Raw genomic sequence first — 27639 nt, 5'->3', positions numbered from 1 at the left:
ATCAGACCACAGCACGGAACTCGTTTCCAGAAGTTGGCTTTACTTGGCAGTACAGAAGTCATCTAGAGCCTTCCCCACCAGACAGAAGCAGCCCCACAGGCTCCATCAAATCAATACTGCAGCGCAGTTTGGTCCACTTGAGAAGCCAGACGTGGTACAGAAGAGGAGAGGGAGGGGGGAAGAAAAATACTTGCACACACACACAGACACCACCTTGCCTGCTTTGGAGTTTCATTCTTGCACCAAGTTTTGTTTTTATTAGTTATCGCCTTTAAAACACAAAAAGCCTTGCGGCACAGTTGTGTCCCGACAGATGTAAACGTTTTGAGAAGCTTTTAAGGAGAGGGCCAGAGGTGGGAAGAGAGGGGCTCGAGGGGAGGGAGGAGGAGGGGCACACCGGGTGAAAATCCTGCCACGTGGCTGCAGTTGCTGTGGGCTTTGGCCATAATGCAGCTTGTGATGAAGTTTAAGACTGGATGGGATGAGTCTCCTGGGCAGAGCGGGAGCATGGCAGAAAGACGAGGAAATGGTCAGCAGGGAACCTCTTGCTTTCACTGGAGCACAGATCAAAAAGAAAAGGGTGGGAGGGGACTACAAAGGGGTCAGGAGAAAGTGAGGTGGGTGTTAGGGATTTGGGCCTGTGCACCCCACAATCTAGGTCAGCAAGGGAACTTTTAGCATCTGTTCATCCTTTAGTCAAGTTAGCAACAGTTAAAAAGTCAAGGGCAATTTTGACACAGCAACCTCGTTTAAAGAATAATTAACACATGATTATATCCAAAGAGGGGAGGAGCGTTTTCACCAGTGCAGGGGACTCTCTTTTTCAATCTCAGGAGATATGATTACAAAAAGCAGGCTTTTACAATATTGAACTTCGTACGGTGCTCACTTAAGTCCCTCTGTGTATACATAACACACACCCCAACACCAGCCAATTTTTAGATCTCGTAAGTTAAGACTTAAAAAAGCACCGTTACTGCTGGTCCTCCTCTCCGTAGATATCGTTCTTCTTCCGCTTCATCTCTTCGAAGTCAAACTCTGATCCCATCATCCTCTTGTAAATGTCTTTGATGTCATCACACGTCGTCTCAAAGTGGGTGGTTGCGTCGTAGGTGCGAGAAATGAAGATCTAGAAGAAACAAGAAGCCCAAGGGGGTTTGCTGCCAAAGCTTCCATCCCACCCACCAGGTTGTGTGGTCTTTTGCTTCCCAATTCATACAAACCTGGCTCTCTCTGCCCAGGTCAGTTGGTGCAAACAGGTCACAGACGCTAACAAACCTAAGGGAGATGAGAAAAGAAAAATCACTTTTAATGCGATTCTTTTTTTAAAAAAAAACTTTTAAGAATGTTTCTAAAGGGCTGCCCCAGGGAGGTTGGAGCAAATTTATTTTCTCCTCTGGAAGCTAGGACCCAAACCAATGGCTCCAAGTTACAAGAAAGGAGTCTAACTCGGGCATCCCCAAACTGCGGCCCTCCAGATGTTTTGGCCTACAACTCCCATGATCCCTAGCTAACAGGACCAGTGGTCGGGGAAGATAGGAATTGTAGTCCAAAACATTTGGAGGGCCGAAGCTTGGGGATGCCTGGTCTAACTAAACGCCAGAAAGAACTTTGATGGTAAGAGCTGTTTGACAGTGAAATGGACTCCCTCACACACCCAGAACCCCTCCACAAGTGGCCTCAAAACAAGCAGTTCCTAGAATGCGTATGCTCAAATAATGCACAGCAGGTGTGGGGTGGGCTTTCCTCTGCCAAGGGACCCCTCTTCCGGAGCTCAACAGGCCCTGTGCCTCCAAGCGAAGATGGTGAGTTTGGAGCAGGGGGACCTTACTTCTGCTCAATAGGCTCAAGGAGCTCCAAGGCAGGCTTGATTTCCTTCTCCGGGTCGTTTGTCTCCACGGTGGTGCTCACAATGGCGATGTACTTCCCTTGCGCTGCCACGTTGTGCGCGGACGAGATCATGCAGACATAGATGTCTAAGAGACAAAAGGGACAGGAGTCAGGGGACCCCGTTTCTGGCTTGAGCTGCTTCTCCATCCCCGTCACAACACATGGCTGAATTAAGACTTGCAGCAGAAGCGGCAGGATGCTGGAGCCCAGGCTCTGTAGAGTGTGCCTGCCCCACCAGAACAGGAAGCCATCCCAGAAGTATCTGTTAGGAGAGCTCTAGAAGTTAGCAAGAGCACTGATGCAGCCGGAAGGATCCAGACTCAAGCATGTAAAGAGCTCTACTTGGACCCTTCAAATCTAGACTGAGGTGTTAAGTATTAGGGATTTTATCCAGTAACTGCCAGTCTTAATCAGTAGCACCAAGAGATCTATTAGAACTGTTCCGTTCCAGCTGGTCATTACAAGAATTCTCTAACTAAGAAACAGTGCCAGAGTTAGCTTTTCCCCCTCCCTCCCAATCTCTCTTCTTTTTTTGTCTCGGACTGGAAGTCTAAACTGTCTTATTGCTGACATTTGTAAGCAGCCCTGGAAGCCTTTTTTTCAACCAAAGAGTGTGTCAAAAATGCTTCACGTAAACACAAAATATAGATAACATGAGCATTCTCTGAAACAATACAGTAAAGAAAAAAAGAACTTGGAAAAATAGACTGCCCAGTGCAGAGGCAGAAGCCTGAGAAACATGTCTACAAGAAGCCGAACCACTCCATCAATTTCTACAAATCCACATTATCCCAAAAACAGCTTCAAAAGGGTAAGGATACACAGCTTTGCTCCTCCGCAGAGTTAGGTATGCCTGGGCTACCTTTGTCAATGAAAAAGGCTGCGGTCTTCCAGGAAATGTCTAATCCCTGAAGGAATCTGCTGGTTTAGGCCACCTGTCGCTCTTACCCCAGACTTAGTAGTAGTCTACTAAATAAGAAGAGAACCATCAACACACTACCAATTTTTTAGCAGTTCCTACTGGAGTTTGTCTCGTTCATGACACTACACATCAACAAGAGAGGCTGCAGGAGCCATAATAGGCCTCAAGCGAACCAACCTCATCTTCCGAGCTTACCCGATTTCCTGTTAACCTGGTTCTGGGGAATGATTATCTGGCACGAGTTGGCATCGTTGGTGTTCTTGATTGGGTGGCTCAAGATACAGATGACCCGGATGACTTTGCCGGCCTTTTTCACTCTCTCCGGGACATAGCTGGGGTCGCAGATGAGCTGCTTGCAGCGGGCAATCTGCAAGGGGGGGGGAGAGGCACCGGTTTAGGAGGCCTTTCGTTTTCAAACAGACTGGATGTCTAGGTTCCTCAACAAGGATACTACAAGAGTGGCTCAGCCAGCGCCTGTCTGATACAGCTGCCACACACCCCATTTGACTACTGTACTTTCTAGTAAGCAGAGTGGGAAAGGATGAAGCAATGCTTTGGCAAGGAGTCCTTGGATAGTATTTCTCCCCATCCTTTGCCCACACCGAGACCCTAAACACCCACCTGACACAGCAGTTGATAGGAACTGTCAACCCTCCTCACCACCCAACTCTCCACATGTCCTAGGGCAGGCATCCCCAAACTTCGGCCCTCCAGATGTTTTGGACTACAATTCCCATCATCCCTGACCACTGGTCCTGTTAGCTATGGATTATGGGAGTTGTAGGCCAAAACATCTGGAGGGCCGCAGTTTGGGGATGCCTGTCCTAGGGCCTTTTCAATGCTGTGTGTGTTTGTGTGTTCCTCCTTTCTAACAATAGTTGTGCCCTCTCAGCATTTTCAACCCAGAGCAGCCTTTTTTCTCAGCTTTGGCTCCCTGGATGTTCTTGAACTACAATTCCAGTCACCCCTGACCACAGGCCCTGCTGGCTAGGAAACGATGGAAGTTGGAGTCCAACCACACCTAGGGACCCAAGGTGAAGGAAGGCTGACCCAGAGACTCAGCTGGGATTGCTGCAACAAGATTACTCAGAGGGAAGCACTAGCAGGGCAAGACATCGGCACCAGCATCTATAGATGCCAACAAGCGCCTTCCCCAACTTGGTGTGGGGAGAAAGGAGAAGAGGAACACAAAGGATGACCCCAAACTTCTATCAGTTATGCCTCATGAAGGTGACGGATATGCCACGTGGAGGTTCACTTGCATGACCTTCCTAACCTGCAAGGGAACGCAGGTGCCAAGCAAGTTTCAGGGAAGTAGCCATATTAATCTGTTGCACAGAGAGCCCAGGGTATCCTTCTGAAGAACAAAGAATCCTCTGGCACTTGAGTTCCCATGGCGTAAGTTTCTGTGGGGCACAACTCACTTGTCAAAGCTGCTATAAAGAATTGGGGGGGGGGCTGTTATCTGAAGGGGCACCCAGAGAAGTGAGACCTGAATGACTCCATCTGTGTTAATTCTGCCACCAGTTCAGCCAAGGGTGATAACTGCATTCAAGCACAAACCCAAAAGGGACCTGCAGATCTATCACCCTGGAGCTTTCCAGCTGAGGAGCTAGCTAATGGCAAATAGTTTTGAGCAGAAGAGAAAACAACGCCGCATTACTATACCTCCCCTTCCGATTTCACTCCAACTACTTTTCCGTTTTCTATGACGATCTCCTCAATCGGTTTGTTCAGCATGTAGGTGCCTCCGTAGATAGCGCTTAACCTGCCGGTGAAGTAACATAGCTCAGCGTGGTGCTGGCAATGCCAGAGTTGCGGGTTCGATCCCCAACAGCCGGGGGGCGGAGCTATGGAAGGAGCATGCGGGGACCCCCCCCCCAGATACAAAGTCCCACCCCCCACATTAAAGCATGGGCAGTGTATCCAAAGCATGGAAAATTGTACGCAAAAGGCAATGGAGAAGCTCTTTCCTAGATTGCCTTATTGGAACTGGAAGGCTTTGACTTTGTGGCAAGTTTGGAAGCCCTGTGTTTGCCAGGAAAAGGAAACTGAACCAGACAAGGGGAACAAGGCCTTTACTTGCAGGCAGGGGCACCCGGAGCGGCGGGGGCAGGGCGATCCACACATGGGGGCACTGCAGTGATCCGCCGGGGGGGGGGGGCGGTGCGGCAAGCTGCCCACGGAGTCCACCTGGTGGACGCAAGCCCCACGCTGCCGTTCCGGGCAGTGTGGGGCCCTGAGCCACCGCATCACTCCCAGGAGAGACGCGTGGCTCAGGCACGCTGCAGGCCAGGCCCCGTGGTGAGTGCCGACCCCCTGCTTGCAGGCAATTCTCCTGGGAGCGTCTTCCTTGGCCTTTAGCAAAAGGGGCCTGGGTTGCACCCTGTTTGTCTATGCCCAAAGTGGCTGTACTGAGGACTAGCAGCAACTCATTCCCTTTCTCTCAATTTTCACAGTGCAGGTGGCTGTGTGCTAGAGAAGGCTGCTCCCCAAGCCTCTTATGGGGCAGGCAATTGGCTTTGCACATGGGTCCCACGCAGCCCAGCCTCTTGCTGAGGATACCCATGGTAAAGCCAGCACCTGCCAACAGATTTCCCAAGGGAAAATCCTCCCAGTGGCAGAAAATTCCTCTGCCAGCTGGACGTTGATTCCATAGAAAAATTAGAGGGGCCTGGAAGCAGAAAGGAAGGGAGCCCCAAAGCCTACGAGGTCAGAGAAAGGATAGGCAATGCAGCGGAACCACTTGCCGAAAAGGGAAAAGGAAAGAAAGGTTCTCTCACCTTGCAAATCCTTGCGGCAGCTCTCCCAGGCCATAAAGGGGATACAAGTAGGGGCTTTTGCCGTATCTAGCCAGAGACTCGCTGTACAGTTTAATCCTGTTGATTGTTTCTTGGCAGGGTTGGTCTAGGTAGCTGAGTGGAAGAGGAGAGTTTATATAATGAGGATCAGCTTTTTAGGCACCTGGCTTGGCGACGGCCTTTGTGCATTTCTCTGTACTTTTATCTCTAAACATCTAAAGAGGTTTAGTGATGAGAGTCTTAATGTTTTTAGTCTACTGTTATTTTAACTTTTCAAAAGTCTTACTGTTTTCTTAATAACCACTTTGGTTTATGGTTTCCTGTAAACTGCTTGATGATTTTTACAGTCAAATTTTATAAATTTTGTGAAATAAAATGAATGAATTGGTTCCGCTCTTCCTTTAGATGTTTCTCCACCAACTCAAAATTCAGTTACACACTGCACTAGAACACAAAGCCTCTCTTAAATCTTAGCACACGAGATGTTTCTCATGAGCACTTATTAAAAATTACACATTTCTATACCACTAAATGTGTGTGGGGGGGGGGGGAGAATCTTGTAAAGTGCAGATCAGAAGAATATATAATTGGGTCACGTGACACTGCGAGCGTGTGTAAATAAAATGTTTGAAGCTGGCACCCAAACACAGAAAAAAACCTGCATCTTTAATTCCACAATTCAAGCCCTACCACGCTAAATGGTCCTTTTCTTGCGGCCAAACAGTTGTCATACTTCCCCAGATCTCAAAAACAGGCAGGAATGTATGGAGAAAAGACAGTCCTTCAGGTAGATTTTTTTGGCTTTACTACTAATTAAATTTGTATACTGTCCTTCATTAGAAGATTGCAGGGCGGTTCACAACATAATACAAAATACGTAATAAAACAAAAATAAACCAATGACCGTGTCTCCCCAAAACACACTTAAAAGACCGCAGAATGTTAGCCAGCCAAAGGCCTGAAGCAAGACCTTAAATTTGGTCCAGTAGTGTATAGGCAGGCAGGGCAGATTCTTCAGTAGTAATGTCCCATGTTGTCAACAACCAGCTCATATCAAGAGCCAGACTGCAATATCTTACACCAGCTGCAGCATCTAGATGAGCCTTAGGGGCAGCCCCACATCAAGCACATTGCAATAGTCCAGCTGGGCCATTGGGGCTGAACTGTCTCAATCCTGTAGCAGTCACAGCTGCTGAACCGGCCAAAGCATCTCTCTCTCTCTCTCTCTGGCAACCACTTACTCATCAGTTCTGTACAGTGCAAGGGCGTGGCCTGTGAAATCTATGACATCCTGGCCCAGGTCAAACTTCTTGTACACATCACGCATCGTGTTCTTCTTGGGATCAACCCCTTCGAAAGTGCGGGCATCGTTCTCATCAAAGTTGGCAACGTACACCAGGAATTTCCTGAAGCGCCTTTTTTCAAACAAGCCCATCAGACCTACGAAACAAGGAGACAGGTCAGAAAACAGACCTTTTGTCCGAAAGTTAGGCTGCCAACTTCCTCTGGGTCCAGAAGAGGGGGGTTTCAGCACCAACCTGGGATAGGTTACTGAACTTGCATTTCAGCAACAACACTGGCAGTGTTTAGGTAAGCATCGAAACTGAGGCACCGTCAGGCCGCACTCAAAGAAGGCCAGGCTTTTTTTGACTGCTGTAGCCACAAAAAGCTGAAGGTCCATCAATGGCTGGGAGAAGCTAAAGCTGCTTGGGACACGTCAGCCAGCCATTAAGAACAGAAAACAAGCCCAAATATTCTCCTATGTACTATCTCCTGCAAGGACTACTCACCAAATTCCAGCAAGTACCGAGTTTATTGCAAGCTCAGAAGACACCCAGCTGAATTTGGCACAGTGTTTTCTCCCTTGCCCACCAGCAAACACGCAGAAACTTAAGAGCAGCTATCTGCAAATATACGGAATCTGCACCTTTTTGGCCGCTACAGTCTGTTCTCACAAAGACTGCCAGGCCTGATATGGGAATGTAAGTCAGTGTGTTCCAGCCCAGGAGCACTGCTCTGCTATGGGCAAGCTCCAGAGCAGTGATTCCTTCTACCAGGGCAAAAATAAACCTTGTTTGAAGTCGGGCTGATTTACCTCACAAATCTGAGCATGTGGCCATAAACCAAGTGAGACCATTAGCTTTCCTAGTTCAGTAGTCTATACCAATGAGGAAAAGCGACCCAAGAGCTGAGGCAGAACTCCTTCCCAGCTCTGCTGCTAGAGAGCCTTCAAGTTACTCATTGCCAGGGACTGGACCTGGGACCTTATGCAAACAAAAGCAAGTGATTTACCACCAATTCATAGGCCCAAAGCCTCAGAATTATTTGAAGGTGTGAACAGGCATGTAATAGGAGTGACCCACGGCACTCTACTGAGACAAGGGCTATTATACTGCAAAAAGCTTTTTGGAATTTATTATGGAACCATTAATATGCAAAATAGTGAATGTTCTAGCATAGATATCTCACTATAAGCCAAGTCTATGGATGGGATTAGCATCAATCATCAATTAAGAATTGATGCTTTTGAATTATGGTGCTGGAGGAGACTCTTGAGAGTCCCATGGACTGCAAGAAGATCAAACCTATCCATTCTGAAGGAAATCAGCCCTGAGTGCTCACTGGAAGGACAGATCGTGAAGCTGAGGCTCCAAGACTTTGGCCACCTCATGAGAAGAGAAGAATCCTTGGAAAAGACCCTGATGTAGGGAAAGATTGAGGGCACTAGGAGAAGGGGACGACAGAGGACGAGATGGTTGGACAGTGTTCTCGAAGCTACGAACATGAGTTTGACCAAACTGCGGGAGGCAGTGAAAGACAGGAGTGCCTGGCATGCTCTGGTCCATGGGGTCACAAAGAGTCGGACACGACTAAACGACTAAACAACAACAATGGATGGGATTAAGGAGTGCAGATTGGACCATCTGACTAGTAACTGCTGGGAAAGTGAATGAGCACCAGACCTTTGAACTCATCCCTATTTTCTATGTTGTAAGAAGTGAAAAACATTATTCTTAAACATGGCAGGCTAGGAATACTTCAGCGAGCCTGCATAGACATAACGTTCTCATATATTCAGTTGGTATATTCTTATGGTACAGAAGCATATAAATATTTTTATAAATAAGAATCTGCCACACAGATCCATCCATTTATGGTGAAGCTGTACGAGTGAATTCAAACACTGCAAAGTCAGTTTAGTGCCTAGAAGTTAAAACCAGGCTCAGTCTTTTGTACTAATTTGTTCTACACCTTTGAACAAAGCTCCAGTGCATATCCCTCAAACATTTCTGAGGAGCGCAATAATTTTGGACTCCGTATCTTAAAACTCTGGTGAGGGAAGCCAGCAGACTGCTGTGAAAGCTCCATCTCCTTACTGGATGCCAGGGCTTCAGCCTCAGTTGAAGGGACTTTGTAAATCTTCCCTCCCTTGTAGACGAAGCTTCCTTCAATCACTTTGAAGTCCAGGTAACGAGTGACTTCTGTGTACAGCAACATCTTGACCAGCTGGCCTGAAACCAAAGCAAGTTTAATGAATACGAGTCAGCTGGAGGTGACACAGGTGAAGAAGATACATTGAAAGGCCCTGGATGACTAGTCAAACCAGGTATTCACTTGTTCAAGAAAATGGCGGCCTGAAAATACCCTCGAGTATACGGTTGTTGGCACTGCTTACGAAACTACATGCGCTAGAGTTGCGCAGGATTCTCGAACTTCAGCTACAGTACACTTGACAGTTATAGGACGTAAGAGAACCAAAGGTCTCAGCGTGCTCTTTTTTGTAAAAACAAAACAAAACTCAGCCCTGCAGATTAAGTGATTAAGCCCTGAACTTGGCTTAATTCAGGGATGGGGGACCAGTAGCCCTCCAGATTATCACTCCTGACCTTTAGCTTCCTGGTTCAGTCTGATGGAAGCTGGAGTCCAAAAACAGCTGGAGAGCCACAGCCGTTTCCTGCTCCTGGCTTTAAATGAACGGTCACAGCCAGCTAGAAAAATCATTTGGGCCGCAGGCCACCTAGCAACCAAGGTGGTCGGCAGCGCGCTCAGGGCCAGGTTAGTCTCCACAGCAGCTAGGAGCCTAACTAGGCTTGTAATGGGCAGTGGCAGGCTTAGGTTCATTACTGGAGGGGAAGGCTTTCTGTGCTTTCGGCCAGGACCAAACTTCTCTGGGGATGGATGACACAGCGAGGCCCTCTGCTTGCAGCAGCCCACACAAATAAGCAACTCTGTACCACTTTGGAAAAGGTCATAAGGTGACGGCTCTGCTTATATTTGGGTATATACTGCCCATTCTAACACAGACACTATGCAAACATGCAAGCTACGGCAATGGATGCCTAGGACAGCCAACTTGGAAGTAGGGGTGGGCAATAGCTGGTCTTCAGCATCACAATATATTACCAGCTAAACATCACAATATATTGATATAATAATAATAATAATAATAATAATAATAATAATAATAATAATAATAATAATTTATTATTTATACCCCGCCCATCTGGCTGGGTTCCCCCAGCCACTCTGGGCGGCTTCCAACAAAACAGAAATTCTAAACTACAAAAATCCATCAAACATTAAAATACAGAAATCCATCACACATTAAAAGCTTCCCTAAACAGGGCTGCCTTGACATGCCTTCTAAAGGTCTGGTATAAGGGTGGAACTATGTAGAGGTGAACAGTAATGCTGAGCAATATATGGTTGTCAACATCATGCTATATCACCAGCTTAACATCGCAATATATCAATATATAACGAAGTATGAAATAAGGATGGAGCTATGTAGATGCACTGGATGGCTTCACGGTTTTTCCTGCATCAGTTTTGCTGGTGCCTGCTTTTGTGATTTGCTGCTGGGGAGGGGAGAGCTGAGCTTGCTGAGGGGCTCCAGAAATCAAGAAAAGCATTGGCTGGCTTCACGGTTTATCCCACTTTGTGATTTTTGTAAAGCACACGCATGCACGCACACACACAATGATTTGTGATATATTGCCAAATCAAAAATTATGAAACCAATATCACAATATGGACTTCAAACTGGTTTGGGACAATATACTAGTATATCACCCAGCCCTACTTGGAAGTAGTGCCTATAAGTTAACTGGGTCCCATTACTGTTTGAAAAGTGATACACCTAAAGGGAGGCACTAATATCTAACTCTGGGGAGGGGTGCTGGAAGACTGGCATGCAGAGGAGAGCATACCTACTCAGGTATTTGTGGCACTAAAAGAGAAACCTGACATTTTAGAGAAGATGCCAGCCACTCACCATTTGCCATAAGGAACTTGGGGATCAGGTCCACATTCCAGTCTCTTCCTCGGCCCATGGACTCCGGTGGAGTTCCTGGCAGGCTAAACCTTTTGTACAGCTTTGAAGACAAGAAGTTGTTTTTTTTAAATAAATTTTTATTGTTTTAAAAGATACAAAATAGCAATACACAGATACAATCATACAGAAGACAAAAAAAACATACAATGAAAAACAAACAAACAAACACAAAAAGAATAACAACTTAGCATATTTACGGAAAGAAAAAGAAAAAGAAAAAAAGAAAGAAAGAAAAATCCCCTTACAGTATTTTATCTATCTCTTACTAACTTATGATCTAAATTCTAACTTACAGATGACTTCCAATTAGACTTGCTGTAATTTATCTTTACATTGTTTCTTTATGCACAGTTTGTTATATACACATCATTTTCTTTTCCCTTTTTTCCTCTATAGTTAATCTTTATGATGTAGATTTCTTACATATTGGGTTCAGTCTAATTCTGCCAGTGGAGTTTCTTTTACCTTATTCTTTCTTATATACTCTTTAAACACTTCCCATTCCTTATTGACTTCTTGTTTCATTTGGCCTCGTATTCTTTTGGCCTTGTATTCTACCTGTCATTTTCGCTAATTGCATGTATTCCACCATTAGGATGAATACATGTATTCCACCATTAGGATGAAGACAAGAAGTTGTGCGATTAGGACTGCGGTGATGCCTGCAGGAAGGTCTGTCAACCGAGAAAGTCAGGGCTGTTCAAACTGAGTGCTCAAGAGCACGCAGAGGGTCCCCGTCCAGGCCAAGACTTCTAGCTCAGCTGAGTCCACCCAATTCAGCTCTCCATCCCTAGTCCCAGGTGCCATCCTGGGAATCTTGGGGGCTCTCCTGGATGCATCGCTGCTGTAGGAGTACCTTTTACCAGCTTTATCTGCACACCAGCTACAATTGGATCAGGACCACTTGGCCCCTGCAGCCCAAGCATAGGTAACCTCGAGACTGTGCTCTATGCATGGTGGTCCCCGCAAAGCTTGGGTCCAGAGGTTCCAGCTGGTGCAGAATGCGTCAGCTTGGCTGCTGACAGGATGGGACACCTCTGCGAAAAGCTGCACTGGCTACCCAGGCGCCACCAGGCCAGCTTCAAGGTTCTTGTATTAATATACAAAGCCCTGAACAACCTGGGTCAGGACACCTTAAGGACTGCTCCATCACCAAGACCACCCAGAGGACCACTGTTAAGCCATCCCCCGTATTTCAGAAGCACAGCAGGTTTCACCTAGAACAGGCACCCCCAAACTGCGGCCCTCCAGATGTTTTGGCCTACAACTCCCATGATCCCTAGCTCAGTGTTTCTCAACCTTTTTTGGGCCACGGCACACTTGTTCCGTGAAAAAAAATCACGAGGCACACCACCATTAAAAAAGTTTAAAAAATTAACTCTGTGCCGCCCTATATTATAATTATGACTGTAAGAAACACTTGCCAAATATTGCTTTCCGGCGGGTCAGCACTGTGTATTGGCGGCCGCCAGGCTCGTTTGCACTGAGCTTTGGGAAAGAGGAGGAGAAATATTGCTTTTCGGCGGGTTAGCGATGTTTATTGGCGGCCGCCAGGCACGTGACAATGCTAATCGCCCTTCTCGTCGCCGCACGTCGCGGCACACCAGCCAGCGTCTCGCGGCACACTGAGAAACGCTGCCCTAGCTAATAGGACCAGTGGTCAGGGATGATGGGAATTGTAGTCCAAAACATCTGGAGGGCCAAAGTTTGGGGATGCCTGACCTAGAAGTCAGGTATTTAGTGCTACCCATCCCAAGCTGTGGGAGTCCCTTTCAGCAGAGCTTCAACAGGTGTCCTCACTGCCTGAACACCTTTTTATGCTACCGGGCCAATTCAGTTACTGAAATTTTCTTAAGATGTGTCAGCCGTTTTTGTGATTATTCTTTGTTGTTTCTAGGACCTTTCAATAATCTGTTGTATGGCTGTACGCCACCTTGGTATTTTATATGAGTGGGGTGGTTTATTGTCACAAATAAATCTAGGGAAGGACATGGCTTACAGCCCTTCAATACAATAAAACTAAACATTCTGCAAATGAAAGCTGCTGAAAAGACAAGATGAGAAACCTATGCAAGTTTCACATTCATGCTAGTTAGTTCCAGAATTTGGATTTGACATACTCCTTGCTGCTCTGCCTATATGGGAGTGCAGTGCTTGGTAGTACCAAGCCAGGAGCGGCTGGTATGACAGCCCTCCGGTTTAGACACTTTGTCCACCCCACCCCTGAGCCTTTCAAATTAGAGAAAAGCCTATCAGATGATCTGCAGACTAATGCAACTAGGAGCCATTTTATGCCAATTAAGCCAGATTTGCTCAGAGGAAAATCTGCCTATTTAGGATACTGAAGGCAAAAATGAACTTTTTCAGCAGCCCTGCTGCAGAATTAAATACACAGATTGATAATAAATCCATTGTAGCAACTTGAGAATCTAGCATTAGCTGCAAGTATAAGGGGCCCGACGTTCCAAGAGGGCTACACAAATCCTGTGTGTAAGCTAAATAAGTAATCAAGCTACCTACTACTTTGTGGTTCCGGAACACCTACCTAAATCCTGCCCCAGAATGCTAGATGCAAAAACCAGACTGCTACTGAGTGAGTGGATCAGGGCTTGCGAAGTGCCATGCACAGAGCACCACGAGGGCCCACCAATTCGTTGATTGTTCCTGCTTGCAAAGCACTGTGAGTCTAGGGCTTTACAGGGGCTGCCAATCAACTGATCAGGGGTGCCTGCAAACTCTCATTGGCCCAGCTGTACCATAACTTGCCCTGCCCCTGATGTCATCAGATGTAGAGCAGGTGGGCGTGGCCTGGCCAAAACAGCCTCACAGGGGAAGTCGAAACAAAATAAAAAAATTCCGGAAGGAATCACAGGGCAAGTGTGCAAGTTCTGGTGGGCCCAATTAGTTCTGCATGCTGCAGAACTGCCCTGTTCCAGGGCACATTCCACACTGCCACCCCCACTTCAATTCCCTCCCCAAAAAACCTACCTTCTTCCATGAAGCCTCTGGAACCACCCTATAGGGCTTCATGTTCAAGCATGACAAGGTTCGATACATGAAGCTGAAACAACACATGCTTTCCTAATCTACGCCATCTCTCCCCCACAACTTCCTGTTGTCTCCTGCAATGATTTATAGGCTGCAAACCCCCTAGGGCAGGCATAGGCAACCTTGGCTCTCCAGATGTTTTGGAACTACAACTCCCATGATCCCTAGCTACCAGGACCAGTGGTCAGGGATCATGGGAGTTGTAGTTCCAAAACATCTGGAGAGCCAAGGTTGCCTATGCCTGCCCTAGGTCCTCTCGAACTCTGCAGAGCCGTGCACAATGATGGAGGTCTATTACTTGTGAAGGGTGCTCTCTCTCACAAGGATGAAGCCCCTGGCAAATAGGTCTCCAAGTGGACAAAATTTATATGAATCCCCTGATTCCCTAGCCATGCCTCAGTTGCATCCTGTGTTTTAAAGCAGGGGTGGATAGCCTGTGTTTCTCCCGACTCCCACCTGCCTCAGCTAGCAGGATCTGGGATGAAGAACTGTAGTCCCAACAATGTCTGGAGGAACCCAGGCACCCTACCCATTTTAACTGGTAAGCTCGGTGGGGCAGGGACAGATAAAAGCAGCACCGTACACATGACTGCAGGGACCCAGGTGGCGCTGTGGGCTAAACCACTGAGCCTAGGGCTTGCCGATCAGAAGGTCGGCGGTTCGAATCCCTGTGACAGGGTGAGCTCCCGTTGCTTGGTCCCAGCTCCTGCCAACCTAGCAGTTCGAAAGCACATCAAAATGCAAGTAGATAAATAGGAACTGCTATAGCGGGAAGGTAAACGGCATTTCCATGTGCTGCTCTGGTTTGCCAGAAGCGACTTTGTCATGCTGGCCTCATGACCTGGAAGCTATACGCCGGCTCCCTCGGCCAATAATGCGAGATGAGCGCGCAACCCCAGAGTCGGTCACGACTGGACCTAATGGTCAGGGGTCCCTTTACCTTTACACATGACTGCTGCTTTAGTTTTGTCTAATTCTGGCCAAGAAATTAAGCAGAATCCGTGTATTCACAACATAAAGCTGCCTGGGGATACTCACATCTTCCAGGGGTGTGATAGATGCACTTTCACCTCCATAGTAAGCATTGCGATCCATGTGAAGAACCTTCTTCCCATTCACCGACATGATGCCAGACAGAATGCATTCCTGTGGGAGAGAGAAACAACCGGCAACATTAAACCAAGGAAGCCCTTGGGTTTTACTCTTTCATTCATGATCTACCAGAGCTTCCAAAGGAGGTGGTGATGATGTTGGAAAATTTCATTCTACCTTTAGTTGCAGACATGGGATTCTTATGTGTCACATGTCTGTTTACATTCCAGCACTGTTTGCTGAAACAAGCGGAACTTCCATTGTGTTGTTATTGCTTTTGCTTCTCTCTCTCTCTCTGAAGGGACGGCAAGGAGACGACATGTTTCTTTGTTCTGATTTATGATTAATAAATCCGTAGTTCCTAGTACAGGCACCCCCAAACTCGGCCCTCCAGATGTGTTGGGACTACAACTCCCATCATCCCTGACCACTGGTCCTGTTAGCTAGGGATGATGGGAGTTGTAGTCCCAAAAAATCTAGAGGGCCGAGTTTGGGGATGCCTGCCCTAGTATGTCTTCACAAGTTTCAAGCCTCTTTTGTTGCACAGTTTTGCTCTGCTAAATAAAGTGTGCCCATGTCCGCAGACTTGGGTCACTGATTTACGATCCAGCTGGGGGCTAGCCAGCTTGTCGTTCAACCCCTGGATGCCGACAATGATGGGAGAACCACTACCCTGCGCTAAGTGAAAGTAAGCAGGTGACAGTTGGAAGAGGCAACTTGTCCAAATACTGCAACAGAAAATGTGGACGTAGGAACAGAAGACTAGCACTGGAAGCAACTGGGGAAAATTGCCAGCTGTTATTTATTAACTAACGTCTTGCAGCAAATCTGTATCAAGGTGGTATCCTGTCAGCAGGTACTCCACTATAAACTGGCACACAAAGCAACCTGAAAGCCTGTGTGCTCTGAACTCCCGGATATGCAAACAAAAAAACCGGCAGGTGCATTAAAGCCACAATGCTGGGGAAATTTGCAGAACAGCGCAGAATATGTTTACTTGGGGAGGTCCTTTTCAAAGCGGACTTTTGTGCTGCAAGGGAAAGCTATGGCCAACCAAGTTAAGGCGTGACAACTATACCATCCGTCTGCTAAGCTGGGAGAAGAGCTTTCGCTCTACAATCGACAGCGAGTGGTAGACTGCACTGTGTCGGACGAACATTTCCACCAAGAAAAGCACAACCAAGCCAGACCTGCTCAAATATTCCAAATCATATTCCAATAGCTTGACACATCAGCCTGCCAACGCTGCATAGCTACCCAGCCCAAAGCAAGGGAGGATTCCAGAGGCGTGGCTCTGTGGGCAGGCGAGGAGAAACCGGCCACATGCCCAGTCACTTCCACTTCCTTTAGCAACTGACATCTTCAAGTTTAGCTCTGGCTTTTCCCTGCCTCCACACAGAACCTAAAGCAGGAAGCCTGGTGGTCACGCTTGGGGAGAAAAGCGGAGAAAGTGTAAAGCTAGATTTGCATGTGCTGCTGCAAGGCAGTCCCCATATGACTTCTCTGCCTTTTAATACTCCAACAGCACCCAGATAATGATTAAGAATGTGCTGTCAGGAGCCAAAAGAGAATGCAAAGAAATGGGAGAGCTATTGCCAGCCAAGTCTGCCTGCAACTACTCTCCCCTTTCTCTGTAGAAGGGACAGCTCCCCTCTGAATTTACAGGTTCTGGGTATTCAATGTAAGCTGTTTGGGGAGCCAACTTGATTGAAAAGCTGTGTACCTGAAGCCCAGTGTCTTCTAGTTTCTTTGAAAGTGTCTGCAACAGGAGTAAGACAGGTCCATCTCAAATAATTCTAAGCCTTTGCACAGAGTCCTGCCCTGAAGCTACTTTTACTGCCAACCAAAGAATTTTAAGCCTTTTGAGAAATTTGGATGCATTATCCCCACTTCACCACCAACAGATTTTCGAGAGGGCACAGCAAGGGTTAAACATGGCAGAGTCAGTCAGTGCTTCTAGTTAGCATTAGGCAAGCAAGATCCTGCCTACATGTTCTTGGTTGGTTCAGTGCCCAGTCTCAAACTTGAAAATCTAGATTCACTCCAGGATAAGATGCCCCAAACGTAACTGCTGCAGTTTAACCTGTTGTAGTGCCTCAATTTCCTCCAAGAGTCCATTTCTCCTACTTGGTCCAGGGCAACTATAATATGTAAATATACTATTCCTGGTGGTACTAGGACAGGCATCCCCAACCTTCGGCCCTCCAGGTGTTTAGGCCTGCAGCTCCCATGATCCCTAGCTAACAGGACCAGTGGTCAGGGATGATGGACATTGTAGTCCCAAAACATCTGGAGGGCCAAGTTTGGAGATGCCTGTACTAAGAGGATGCCAGGAAGCAAAATGGCTTCAACAGCTGCATTACTAGACTAAGTATTTTGAAGTAGCTCTTGCTGAGCCAAAAGCAACTTGCCAACAGGCTAAAATGTTTTCAGTTATAGAGTGGAGCTAGGCTTGCAATTAGGACTGATCCTGGGGCAGTCTACATTCTAACTTTACAGCACATGCTACAGGTTAGATATTTTAATGCTTGCTTATATTCATGAAGGTGTAAAGATATTCCAATGCCTTCCACAATTACAAGCAAGCACTCACAGAGCTTGGTCCTAAGAACAGAGTAATATTAGGATAGCAACAAAATTCACTAGAAGAAGCTGCTGGAGGAGAATTCAACAAACAAACAAAAAATCACTGAGCAAGACATGATAGCAGCTCTCAGGCAGCATACAGAAATTCTCCTGGCCTCTCTTGTGAAAGAAGTCGGAGTTCCTGCTCTATTTGTTTCCCAACAGCATCGTGGCTAGTGTGTTTTACAGGTAAAGATGGATGGATACACCAGTTTTCGATAGAGCTTCCTTTACATCAAGGGCATGAGATAAAACGGAAATTTCCAGGCAAGTGGGCTGCTTGTATGACAAAGGTCCGCGGAAGAAACAATGGGACTGGCACATTCCTCAACCCAAAGCCACAGCACTGGATTAATGTTACTACTGTGACAGGGATTAAGGCTGCAATCCTAATCCTATTTTCCTAGTGTAAGCCCCACTGAGTTCAACAACACTTGCCTCCCACTAGACGTTGTTAGGATTGCACTATGGATAAATTGACTCCCAATTGGTGCTCCACGGACCCCATCCAGGGGGTCTGTGGCACCATTCACGTAACAGAAACTACCACAGAGGTATCAACATTTTCAAAAGAAGGGCGGGTCCAAGGCTTGGCTTGGAGAGGGTTCACATTACTTATCTACTTGGGATCCACTGCTGTAGATTATTAGCTAACCTATGGGCCTCCAGGTATTGTTGAACTACAAATCCCATCAGCCATGCTGATAGAAGTTAGCCCCCCCTCCATTATTCACAGTTTCATTGGGACCCCTTCCCACACACAAGGAAAAGTAGTTGGTTTTCTGCTAATTCAGCCAAGGAGCAACAGTCAGGACAGTACCCTACCATACGCTTCTATTCACTGATTTAGAAGTACTAGCAAAATAGGAAATCACTTCAACAATCTACTATAAACCCAAGTGCAGTTGAGGAGCACAAAGGCAAAATGTAAACTACTAACATTTATATTTTGAACACAGCTTGTATCTGACAAGCTGCTGGATCCGGCATCCCCAAACTTCGGCCCTCTAGATGTTTTGGACTACAATTCCCATCTTCCCCGACCACTGGTCCTGTTAGCTAGGGATCATGGGAGTTGTAGGCCAAAACATCTGGAGGGCCGAAGGTTGGGGATGCCTGTGCTGGATCGACAGCACGTACACTTCTAATCCCATTTTAAAATTATATGCAAGGCCACATCACAGTTTAAGTTCCGACCAGATTTCTTCCTTTGCAGCCGACAGGGCCAGTTATATGAGGTTCTCAGATCTTTAGCAAATATTCCAAATGCCACAAGTTCCCCATAAAGGAGAAACAGAAAAAGCAGGTAGTTGGGAAGGGGAAAACATGTAGATAGTCCGGTGAATACTACATGCATGGTTGCATCATGTTGTAGCTACAATTACATGCAATGTTTGACATATGCCAACGTCACAGGTAGACTTTAGTGGAAATGTGGGCACCACAATACCAGCCATCAGATAATGACCACTTTTGGTGCAAAACTGTTGCCGCAGCAGTTGCAGTTTTTACTAGGAGGCCCCTCTCTACAACTCAGAAGGGTTCTATTTGGTCCACTGCTGAGCTGGAACCAAATACTCAGAATGCATTTTGCAATCTGTTGAATGAAACATGTACACGTACAACTTTGGGTCGGTGTGCATGAGCACAGGGTTCCCCCACAGACCAGCCAGAATGGGAGCTTGAAAGGCAGACATGTGCCTATATAGACATTTTGCCCAGAATCAAGATCAGCACTGTAGCTATTTGTTGTAGCTCTGTATTTTGTACAGTCATACCTCGGTTTAAGTACGCCTTGGTTTGAGTATTTTCAGTTTAAGTACTCTGCGGACCTGTCTGGAACGGATTAACCCACTTTCCATTACTTTCAATGGGAAAGTTCGCTTCAGGTTAAGTATGGACTTCCGGAACCAATTATGTTTGTAAACCGAGGTATCACTGTAGAGTGGTTTATAAGTTTGCACCAGGGACTTCTAGTCGAGAGTTTATATGCTTAAATGGGCTTTCAGCTTTTTGTTCACCACAGTGTGTGTGGCAATGCTGAGATCTCTAAAGCTGAGAAGAAGGCTGGGGGACTGTTTGATTGTTGTGGACCTGGAGTACCCCCCACATGCAGGGCCAAAACAGCAACCTCACCAGGAACAGTGAGTAGAAAAGGAGGCACACAAGTTAGAATGTTCCTTTGGCTACACAGTGGCCCAAGCCAGCGGCAAAGAGACAGGAACCTGGCAAGCACAAATCGTGTGGATCTCTGTACTTCACAAACAACTATTTATGTAAGCTGGCTCTCTTCTTCCTGTTGGGAGACAGATGTGTTGGCTACAAAACTCATTCCCCAACCAACAATGTGTTTATAAAGTTTATTATGTTTCACTGGGCTGCTGGTCTAGCTGCAGTGACCTCCTCCGCTTCCAAGTAATGCCACCAAACCAATGAACCTGCAAGCCAGTAATCTGTACTACTGCATTATCTTTTATGCAAGAATGCTACTGCTGAACTCTCTCTCTACCCATCAAATGTAGCAAGTGTTGTTTGAAGGACACTGTGGTCAGATTCTTGCTACGGAAGTGGCAATAAGCCTCCTGAGGCACAGAAGCATTGCAGCCTAGAACTGCAGCCCATGATCAAACATCATGATTTCAGTCCTGAAGACCACAAGAAAGCATGATGCCTAGAGATGTACCACTTAAGTAACCTTTATCAAGAGTTGCCTTAGGGAGATTTGAATACTTAAGATTCTTGCCAGCGTGGCTGAAATCCCACTCTTATTTTCTTCAGTTGTTTTCAAGGTAAAGGTAAAAGTAAAGGGACCCCTGACCATTAGGTCCAGTCGTGACCGACTCTGGGGTTGCGCGCTCATCTCGCATTATTGGCCGAGGGAGCCGGCATACAGCTTCCAGGTCATGTGGCCAGCATGACAAAGCCGCTTCTGGCAAACCAGAGCAGCACATGGAAACGCCGTTTACCTTCCCGCTGTAGCGGTTCATATTTACTGTATCTAATTGCATTTTGACGTGCTTTCGAACTGCTAGGTTGGCAGGAGCTGGGACCGAGCAACGGGAGCTCACCCCGTCACAGGGATTCGAACCGCCGACCTTCTGATCAGCAAGCCCTAGGCTCAGTGGTTTAACCACAGCGCCACCTGGGTCAAGGTAAGCATATATAAAACCTAGTGGAAACTCTGTGCAGCACTGTGAACTACAGTAGTAACACCACATAGAGACATGCAGTTTTAAAACTGGTAATCGCCACCCTAAGCAGCAGCACTACTCCTGGGGTGTAGGAAGAACATGAAGGCACATCAAAAGTTTGAGGCTCAAATCAAATACAGAACTGGTGAGCGAATGAAGTTCAAATTGCCAAGGAGGAACTACGCACAGATTGCAGAACTGTATTGCACCATTCCCATGGTTTGCAGTTGAGGCTTACAGCCCAGTTACTCACACACACCCCATTTCCTCTTAAGGAAGCTGCACAGAGTTCAGGCTTGCTCCCAATTGTGGCGACAGTTTCACCCCTTTGAAATATTTCCCACTTCAGATATCTGAAATTTGACTGCTGCTGGACTTTAATCTAGATTCAAGTTTCAGATCTGCAAGGAACTAACTGGGTAGGCCTGGCAAATTATCTACCACCCCCTCCCTCCCCATCCTGTCCAACCACTCTTAAGAACTAAAAGTCATATATAAATGTTTTAACCGCAACAAAGAACAGGCTCAGGGGAAAGAAAGATTTAAGAGGTTTTTTGCACTTTCATAAAAGGCTTTAAATGAAGTGCAAGGAATGGGGTTATATTACTGCACAATCAGATTCCTTGGCCTGTTTGAAATACTGTACAGTGGTACCTCTGGTTAAGATCTTAAATCGTTTCAGAGGTCTGTTCTTAACCTGAAACTGTTCTTAACCTGAGGTACCACTTTAGCTAATGGGGCCTCCCGCTGCTGCCACACCGCCAGTGCACAATTTTTGTTCTCATCCTGAAGCAAAGTTCTTAACCCGAGGTACTATTTCTGGGTTAGCGGAGTCTGTAACCTGAAGCATTTGTAACCCGAGGTACCACTGTATGCTGTAGCAGAACTAAGCCTTGATAATGCAAAAACTTCTTTGTTAAGATTGACTGGTTCAGTTTTTTTATAAAGATGTCTAGTTTACCAACAAAGCCAACAAAATAGGGTATTTGAAAGCTTGAAGAGTGTTGGCTGAAAGCTCCAATGTACAGTATACCTGTTTTCAGTTCCAAGATAAGGAGTTTCAGAGTTGACTGACAGCCCAGATTTCAGAAATGCAAGCTTAATTATGCAGAACAACTAATTATTTTAAGTGTACAGTATATATCCTGTTTAAACACAAGGCCTTTTTTATTTATAATAACTGAAGTAAAGTGTCAGATACTTTACTTAGCTGCAAATTTTGGTCAAGGAAGGCCATTTTGTCTAAAGTGTTCATACCCAACAAAACCCTCAATCATTTCAAAGTCAAGCTCTGCTAGACAAGGCACAATGAGATTACAGCAATTAAATCTTGTAAATAGATATGTGAAAGCAAGGGTTCTACCTGCTAGAATTATGCTGAAACATTTTCGTTTGTCTCATTCAGCATTTCCTTAGAATACAGAGGAAACCACAAGCGAGCTATGTCCCAAGAGGTCAAAATTCAGTCCAACATGCACCCAAGCATGAGAAAGGGCTTTCCTGCCACATACATAGACAGAAGCTCATACTGCAGCATGAATAGCAGCCTCTGAGCTTTCTCCATGTGTTGTTCACTTTTTTCTGGACGGCAGGCCTGTACTAATGCACATGGCAAAACGAATGCCACTGGGTAACTAACCTGAGCCCAAGCAGACTCCATTTATTACCCACGTCCCACGCCCTTCTTTCGGCAGTCTGCAATCATGACACACAGCTGGTAACCACAGAAGCACCAAAACACTGGAAACACAGCTCTTAGCAGAATTACACCCAGGGGCCTTCAAAGTCAGGGAGGAATGCAAAGCATGTTTCACAGCCAAAATGCAAAAATCTCTTGTTGTATCCCTCCAAACGAGCAAAGCTTTGGAAAAACAAAAGCAGGAAAAAGCTGGCTTCAACAATCAAAGGAAGCACGCCTTCATTCGGAGCCATATTTATTTCTCCCTGAACAGAACAATGCCTTCTCTCATCTTATGACTTGCCATCCATCATTTGTTCAGAACTGATATCTACTACAAGAACTGAAATTGGTAAGCCATCATGGAAGAGGGGGAGAAAAGCCATTTTATTAGAAGAACACACACAGGGTTGTTGAAAGATCAGGTGACTGGTCTACACTGTGACTGCCACCATTTAGATATGAGGCAGCTCCCCATTTTAGATCATAAAAGGCTACAAAAAGTCCTCCTCTCAAAACTCACCCACCTCCAAATTATGGTGAACAGTAACGTGGTTGTTTTAAATGCCAGCTAAAATCCAGCTTCTCAGAACCCATGTTAACTCAGCAGTGACAATTAGAAAATTGGTTTGCTACAAAACAATAGAGGCTAATGCCTCCTATACCACGTCAAATTCATATTCCTGCATCAAGCCACCTCAAACATGGAAGACAACATTATTGTCAAATTAAGGCAAACATGCTTTTTGGGGGAGGTGCTGACCATCGATTCCCTTTCACAGAAAGGGTGGTCCAAGCGAGAAGATGGTGTCAATTTGAGATTTGTAATCCCCAAAGGCACTGACAATTTAAAAGGGTAGCAGTAATCAGCAAGGCAAGAATCAATATTTGAGAAGCGCTATCTATTCCTCCCCAAATTTAAACATGCTCCTCCTCCTGTCATTTTAGTTGATGTAAATACTGTAGTTCAGTTTGTGGCAAGAGCTCAGTTTATGACAAGTACCAAGTGAATAGGGATTAAGATGTTACCTAGCTATTTGGAAGGAAGACCCTTCTTTCAAAGAGACTAGCCACAGGAAGGAGCAACGCCAAGGTGCTGGGCTGGAAGTTTTGGGGGATACTAGACAGTAGGAAAAGAGGATAGGGCCATGGCTCAATGGCAGGGCCTCTGCTTAGCATGCAGAAGGTCCCAGATTCAATCCCAGATACCCCCAGGTAGAGCTGTGAGAGACCTCTGCCTCAAACCCTGGGGAGCCATTGACAATATTATGCTAGATGGCCTGAGGACCTGACAGGGCAAAGAGGAAAGCATCATAAAAGCAAACGAGAGAAGTAAGAGGATGAAGGAGCTAACAATCAGGTAAGGGTCAGGAGATAGGTGTGATCTGGGAAGAAGAGAAAAGCTACAAACATTTTGAATGGGAAAAGGAGTCAAGGTATGTAAGAAAGGCTAGGCCTGGGGGAAACTTAACAGAGCCAGGCCTAAAGGAACGAGTCAAACAAGAACTAAAGGAGATGACATGTGACTCAAGCAGGAAGATAGGGCTGTAATGCAAGAGCCAATGGTTAAATTCTTGGAGATGTGAGATCAGGGTTTGAGATGCATGTTCAAATCCCTACAGTCATAAATCAAACTAGGTGTACTTGGGTCATTCAAAAAAAAATCTGTAACCCACTTTTATCCTACATAAGTAGCACAAAGTGGCCTATTAGTTCCTCTCAGGGTGGCTGAGTAGGATTTAAGGTTATGTATGCTGCCCTGAAGGAAAAGCAGATGCATGTTATGAAAATGGAATAGAGATGTAAAGAAATGTTAAAAGAAACGGACAAATTAACATGGTTAGAAGACGTGGCAAGTACTGTGAAACCATGGAGAAGTCTGTCAAGCATGGAATTAAAAGAGTGATATCCAAGGGGATGACCTTGATCTTTCTGGAGCAGTAACAAAGAGGATTTGGTGTGAAGAGAACAGAGGATGAGAACAGAGGCAAAGAGGGGGTGATGAGAGAGAAGGAGTAAAAAGGAGGATGAAAAGAGAATAGCAGTGCCATGACTGGGAGAATTAAGTAGGAAGACAGGGGTAAGAAAGAAAGGCATGTGTAATAAAGGGAAATATGGGGAAAATAATTAACATGACACTTAGAGGCAGTCAATAATAATAATAAAACAAAGCCCAAAGGCTAAAAGAAAATGGTGGGGGGATGAAACAAAGGACATACAGTAAGGGAAGAGACAAGGGCAAGAAATTAAGAATGACACTGGGGGGGGGGGGAAGAGGGCACCAAGTAAGAATGTGACAAAATATAATCAATGCCCTGAAGAAAGAGACATGGGCTAGGTGAGTGGTAAAGGAGACATGTGCAAGGCAAGTGGAAGGTGGCAGGGGGCTGAATTGAGAGATTTCATTTCAGGGAAGCACTGTTACCAAAGATGCCTGGGAAAAGGGATGGAGACAGAACTGGCAAGAGCAATATAGGGTGGCGAATCAGAGGGGCAGTGGAATGACACTTGCAGAACATGACACTGCTGACAAATGAAGGGGATGTCACTACTACCGTACTAAGACTGGTATGGGGGATAAAAGTAGAGGAAGAATGCTAGGTAGAAAGGTTACGGGGTACAATGGCTAGATGTTCTTCGCTGAATAAAGATGCACGGCAGATGTGCTCATGTAGCACATAGTTAACTTAAGGAATTCACTGCCACAAAATGTGGTTAATGGTCACCAGTTTAAATGGCTTAATGAGCTATTAGACATGGAGGCCTATCAACAGCAACAGATCATGAAGACTATGTGGAGCTTCCATGCTCAGAGGCAGTAGGCTTCTGCCGAAAGAAACACCAGGAAAGGGTTATTGCACTCAGATCCCAAGATGCATCTGGTTGGCTATACGGTAGTGAGAAACAGGATGCTGGACTAGACGGGCCCTTAGTTGAAGAGCAGTACTTCATGGGCGGCTACCGCTAAGGATGGCTATGGCAAAAACCAGGGGTACCTGGTGCCCATAGGGGGCTGGCAGAGCGAAAGGGAGGGAGGCCAACAGGAGGTGGAGCCAGAGATAATGAAGAGGCAGAGCCTAGTAATTCTGGTTTCCTGTCGAGTTCTACAAAGGCAACACTGAGACTAAGGAGGAGGAAGCTAACAGTCAGTGAGTGGGCTGGATGCCAGTAAGAAGCCAAGCAGGAAGGGGCTCGCTGTGGGCAGACTGAGGTTTGTAGGGCAGGCGGTGTCCCATTCGTGCTAATGGGCCAGCCCTTGGGGGCATGAGCAAAGGTAAGTGCCCCCAGAAGGGGAGCAGGGGGACATGCATGCAAAATGGGCAATGGGGGGGGGGATGGCAGGAGCAGCACTCAGACGTGTGAGCTGAGTTATGATAGGACAAAAAAATCAATACACCCAGAGAAAAGGAGGCCAGCGTGGAATTGTCAGGAGAGAGGAAAAAACGCATTAGGTTAAGGCAAAAGCAGCAACGACCCTTAAGGAGAAATATGGGGAGGGGGGGGGAGAAGAACAGTTAAGGGCACACCAGTTAAGGTGGGGAGATTGAAGCTCTGAACAATGATGGCACAGATTCAGCGAGAGGAGCAAATTAAAGCTTGGGTTGTTGTTTAAAAAGAAAAATAGGAGCAAAGCCTGTAATTTTGGGTGTGTGTGAATTGAGACAGGGCAACCACTGGAGGTGACCCCCCCCCCCAAAAAAATAAAGCATCCCCAAAGATGGGCAAGCGGCTCTTTCTCCCTCCCCCCACGACCAAAAAATGCCAAACGACCCAGAGAAGGCAGCGCTGTGCAGGGAAGCTTTTTTAAGTGTAACGTTTTATTCTGTTTTTTTTTAATAGGTGCTGTAAGCCGCCCAGAGTGGCTGGGGCAACCCAGTCGGATGGGCGGGGTAGAAATAATTAAAGTATCGCGAGGAGAAATAGGTTAAAAGGCGTGGAAGGAAATCGAGGGCTTTGGAACCTTTGGATCCAGTGACATTTGGCGGGCAGCACCAAAAAATAAAAACCCCGTATGTAAAACCATTATTATTATTATTATTATTATTATTATTATTATTATTATTATTATTATGTTTTAGTATGTTTTTTATGTGCTGTAAGCCACCCAGAGTGCCTGGGGAAACGCAGCCAGATGGGTAGAAATAATAATTATTGCCGTTATTATTATGCTGTTTTTCTGATGGGGGGGGGGAGGAGACACGTCACAGGGCGGCTGTGTGGGGAATATATAAAATAAATGAGAGAGAAATCCGACCAAAAACACGAGGCGAGACGTGAGGAGGAAGGCGGGGAGGCCGAGGAAGGGCGGAAGGGAGGGAGGAAAAGAAGAGGAGGAGGAGGAGGAGGGCGGCCTTGCGAGGAGGCCTCTCCCCGGCCCGGCTCACCGTGAGGCCGGTTCCCAACACGATCACGTCGTACTCCTCGTTCATGGCTGCGGCGAAGAGGAGGCGGCTGCGGCAGGAGCTGCTGAGGAGGCAGAAGGAGGGCGTCGCGCCCGCGGAGGAGGCGTCTGGGGAGGCGGCGGCGGCCTCGGCTCCTCTCTCCCTGCGGAGGCGCTGCAGCAGGAGCGGCGGCTGCTGAGGGGCCTGAGGGCGGCAGCAGTTTGCGGACGTCCAGGAGGAGGAGGAGCAGAAAATGGAGGCGCCGCTGCCGCTGCCTCCGCCGCCGCCAGGAAGAGAGCGCGCCAGAGGGGCGGGGCCTGCGTCGTGGCGCGAGCCGGGTTGGCGGCGGCGCCGAGGGGAGGGCGGGGCAGGGGCGGGGCCTCCGCGGCCGCCCGAGGGGGAGGAGCCCCCCGGAGCCCCAATCTCCTCCATCGGAGAGGCGCGGCGGGATGGTGGGGCCGCTCGCCGGCGAGGAGCCCGGATTGGTCCGCCGCCGCGAGAGAGGCGTCAGTCATCCGGATAGGCCCGCCCCCCGCGCGTCCCCATTCGCTGTCGTGGGGGGGGATGGTCACGGAGGGGAAAGGGTGCACCCCCTAACCGGGGGCTCGGGGGTGGTGGTCGCGCAGGCGCAGAGGCGCGGGAGAGGCCGCTTGCCCTTCGCCGGGCTTCCGCTGC

At 47.0% G+C, this 27639-nt stretch overlaps 1 protein-coding gene and 1 long non-coding RNA gene across 2 annotated transcripts; one reads left to right on the top strand and one right to left on the bottom strand.

Moving 5' to 3' along the window:
* Positions 1 to 20: 20 nt before the first annotated feature.
* Positions 21 to 27639, bottom strand: GDI2 (GDP dissociation inhibitor 2). The gene is made up of 11 exons (XM_035128557.3): positions 26968 to 27639; positions 15035 to 15142; positions 10889 to 10988; positions 8991 to 9125; positions 6855 to 7053; positions 5596 to 5727; positions 4481 to 4580; positions 3008 to 3179; positions 1832 to 1976; positions 1224 to 1278; positions 21 to 1129 (listed from the first exon to the last, which is right to left on the bottom strand). The coding sequence occupies exons 1-11, from the start codon at positions 27394 to 27396 to the stop codon at positions 974 to 976; spliced, it is 1731 nt and encodes a 576-aa protein (XP_034984448.2). The 5' UTR covers positions 27397 to 27639; the 3' UTR covers positions 21 to 973.
* LOC148684678 (uncharacterized) lies at positions 25703 to 26605 on the top strand. Its single transcript, XR_015945807.1, has 2 exons — positions 25703 to 25856; positions 26423 to 26605. It is a non-coding gene; the product is annotated as an uncharacterized LOC148684678 (long non-coding RNA).

Source organism: Zootoca vivipara, chromosome 9 (genome assembly GCF_965207765.1).
Source record: "Zootoca vivipara chromosome 9, rZooViv2.hap1.1, whole genome shotgun sequence".
Lineage (NCBI taxonomy): Eukaryota > Metazoa > Chordata > Lepidosauria > Squamata > Lacertidae > Zootoca > Zootoca vivipara.
Note: the sequence above shows the minus strand (reverse complement) of the source record. Positions and strands in the feature narration are given on the sequence as shown.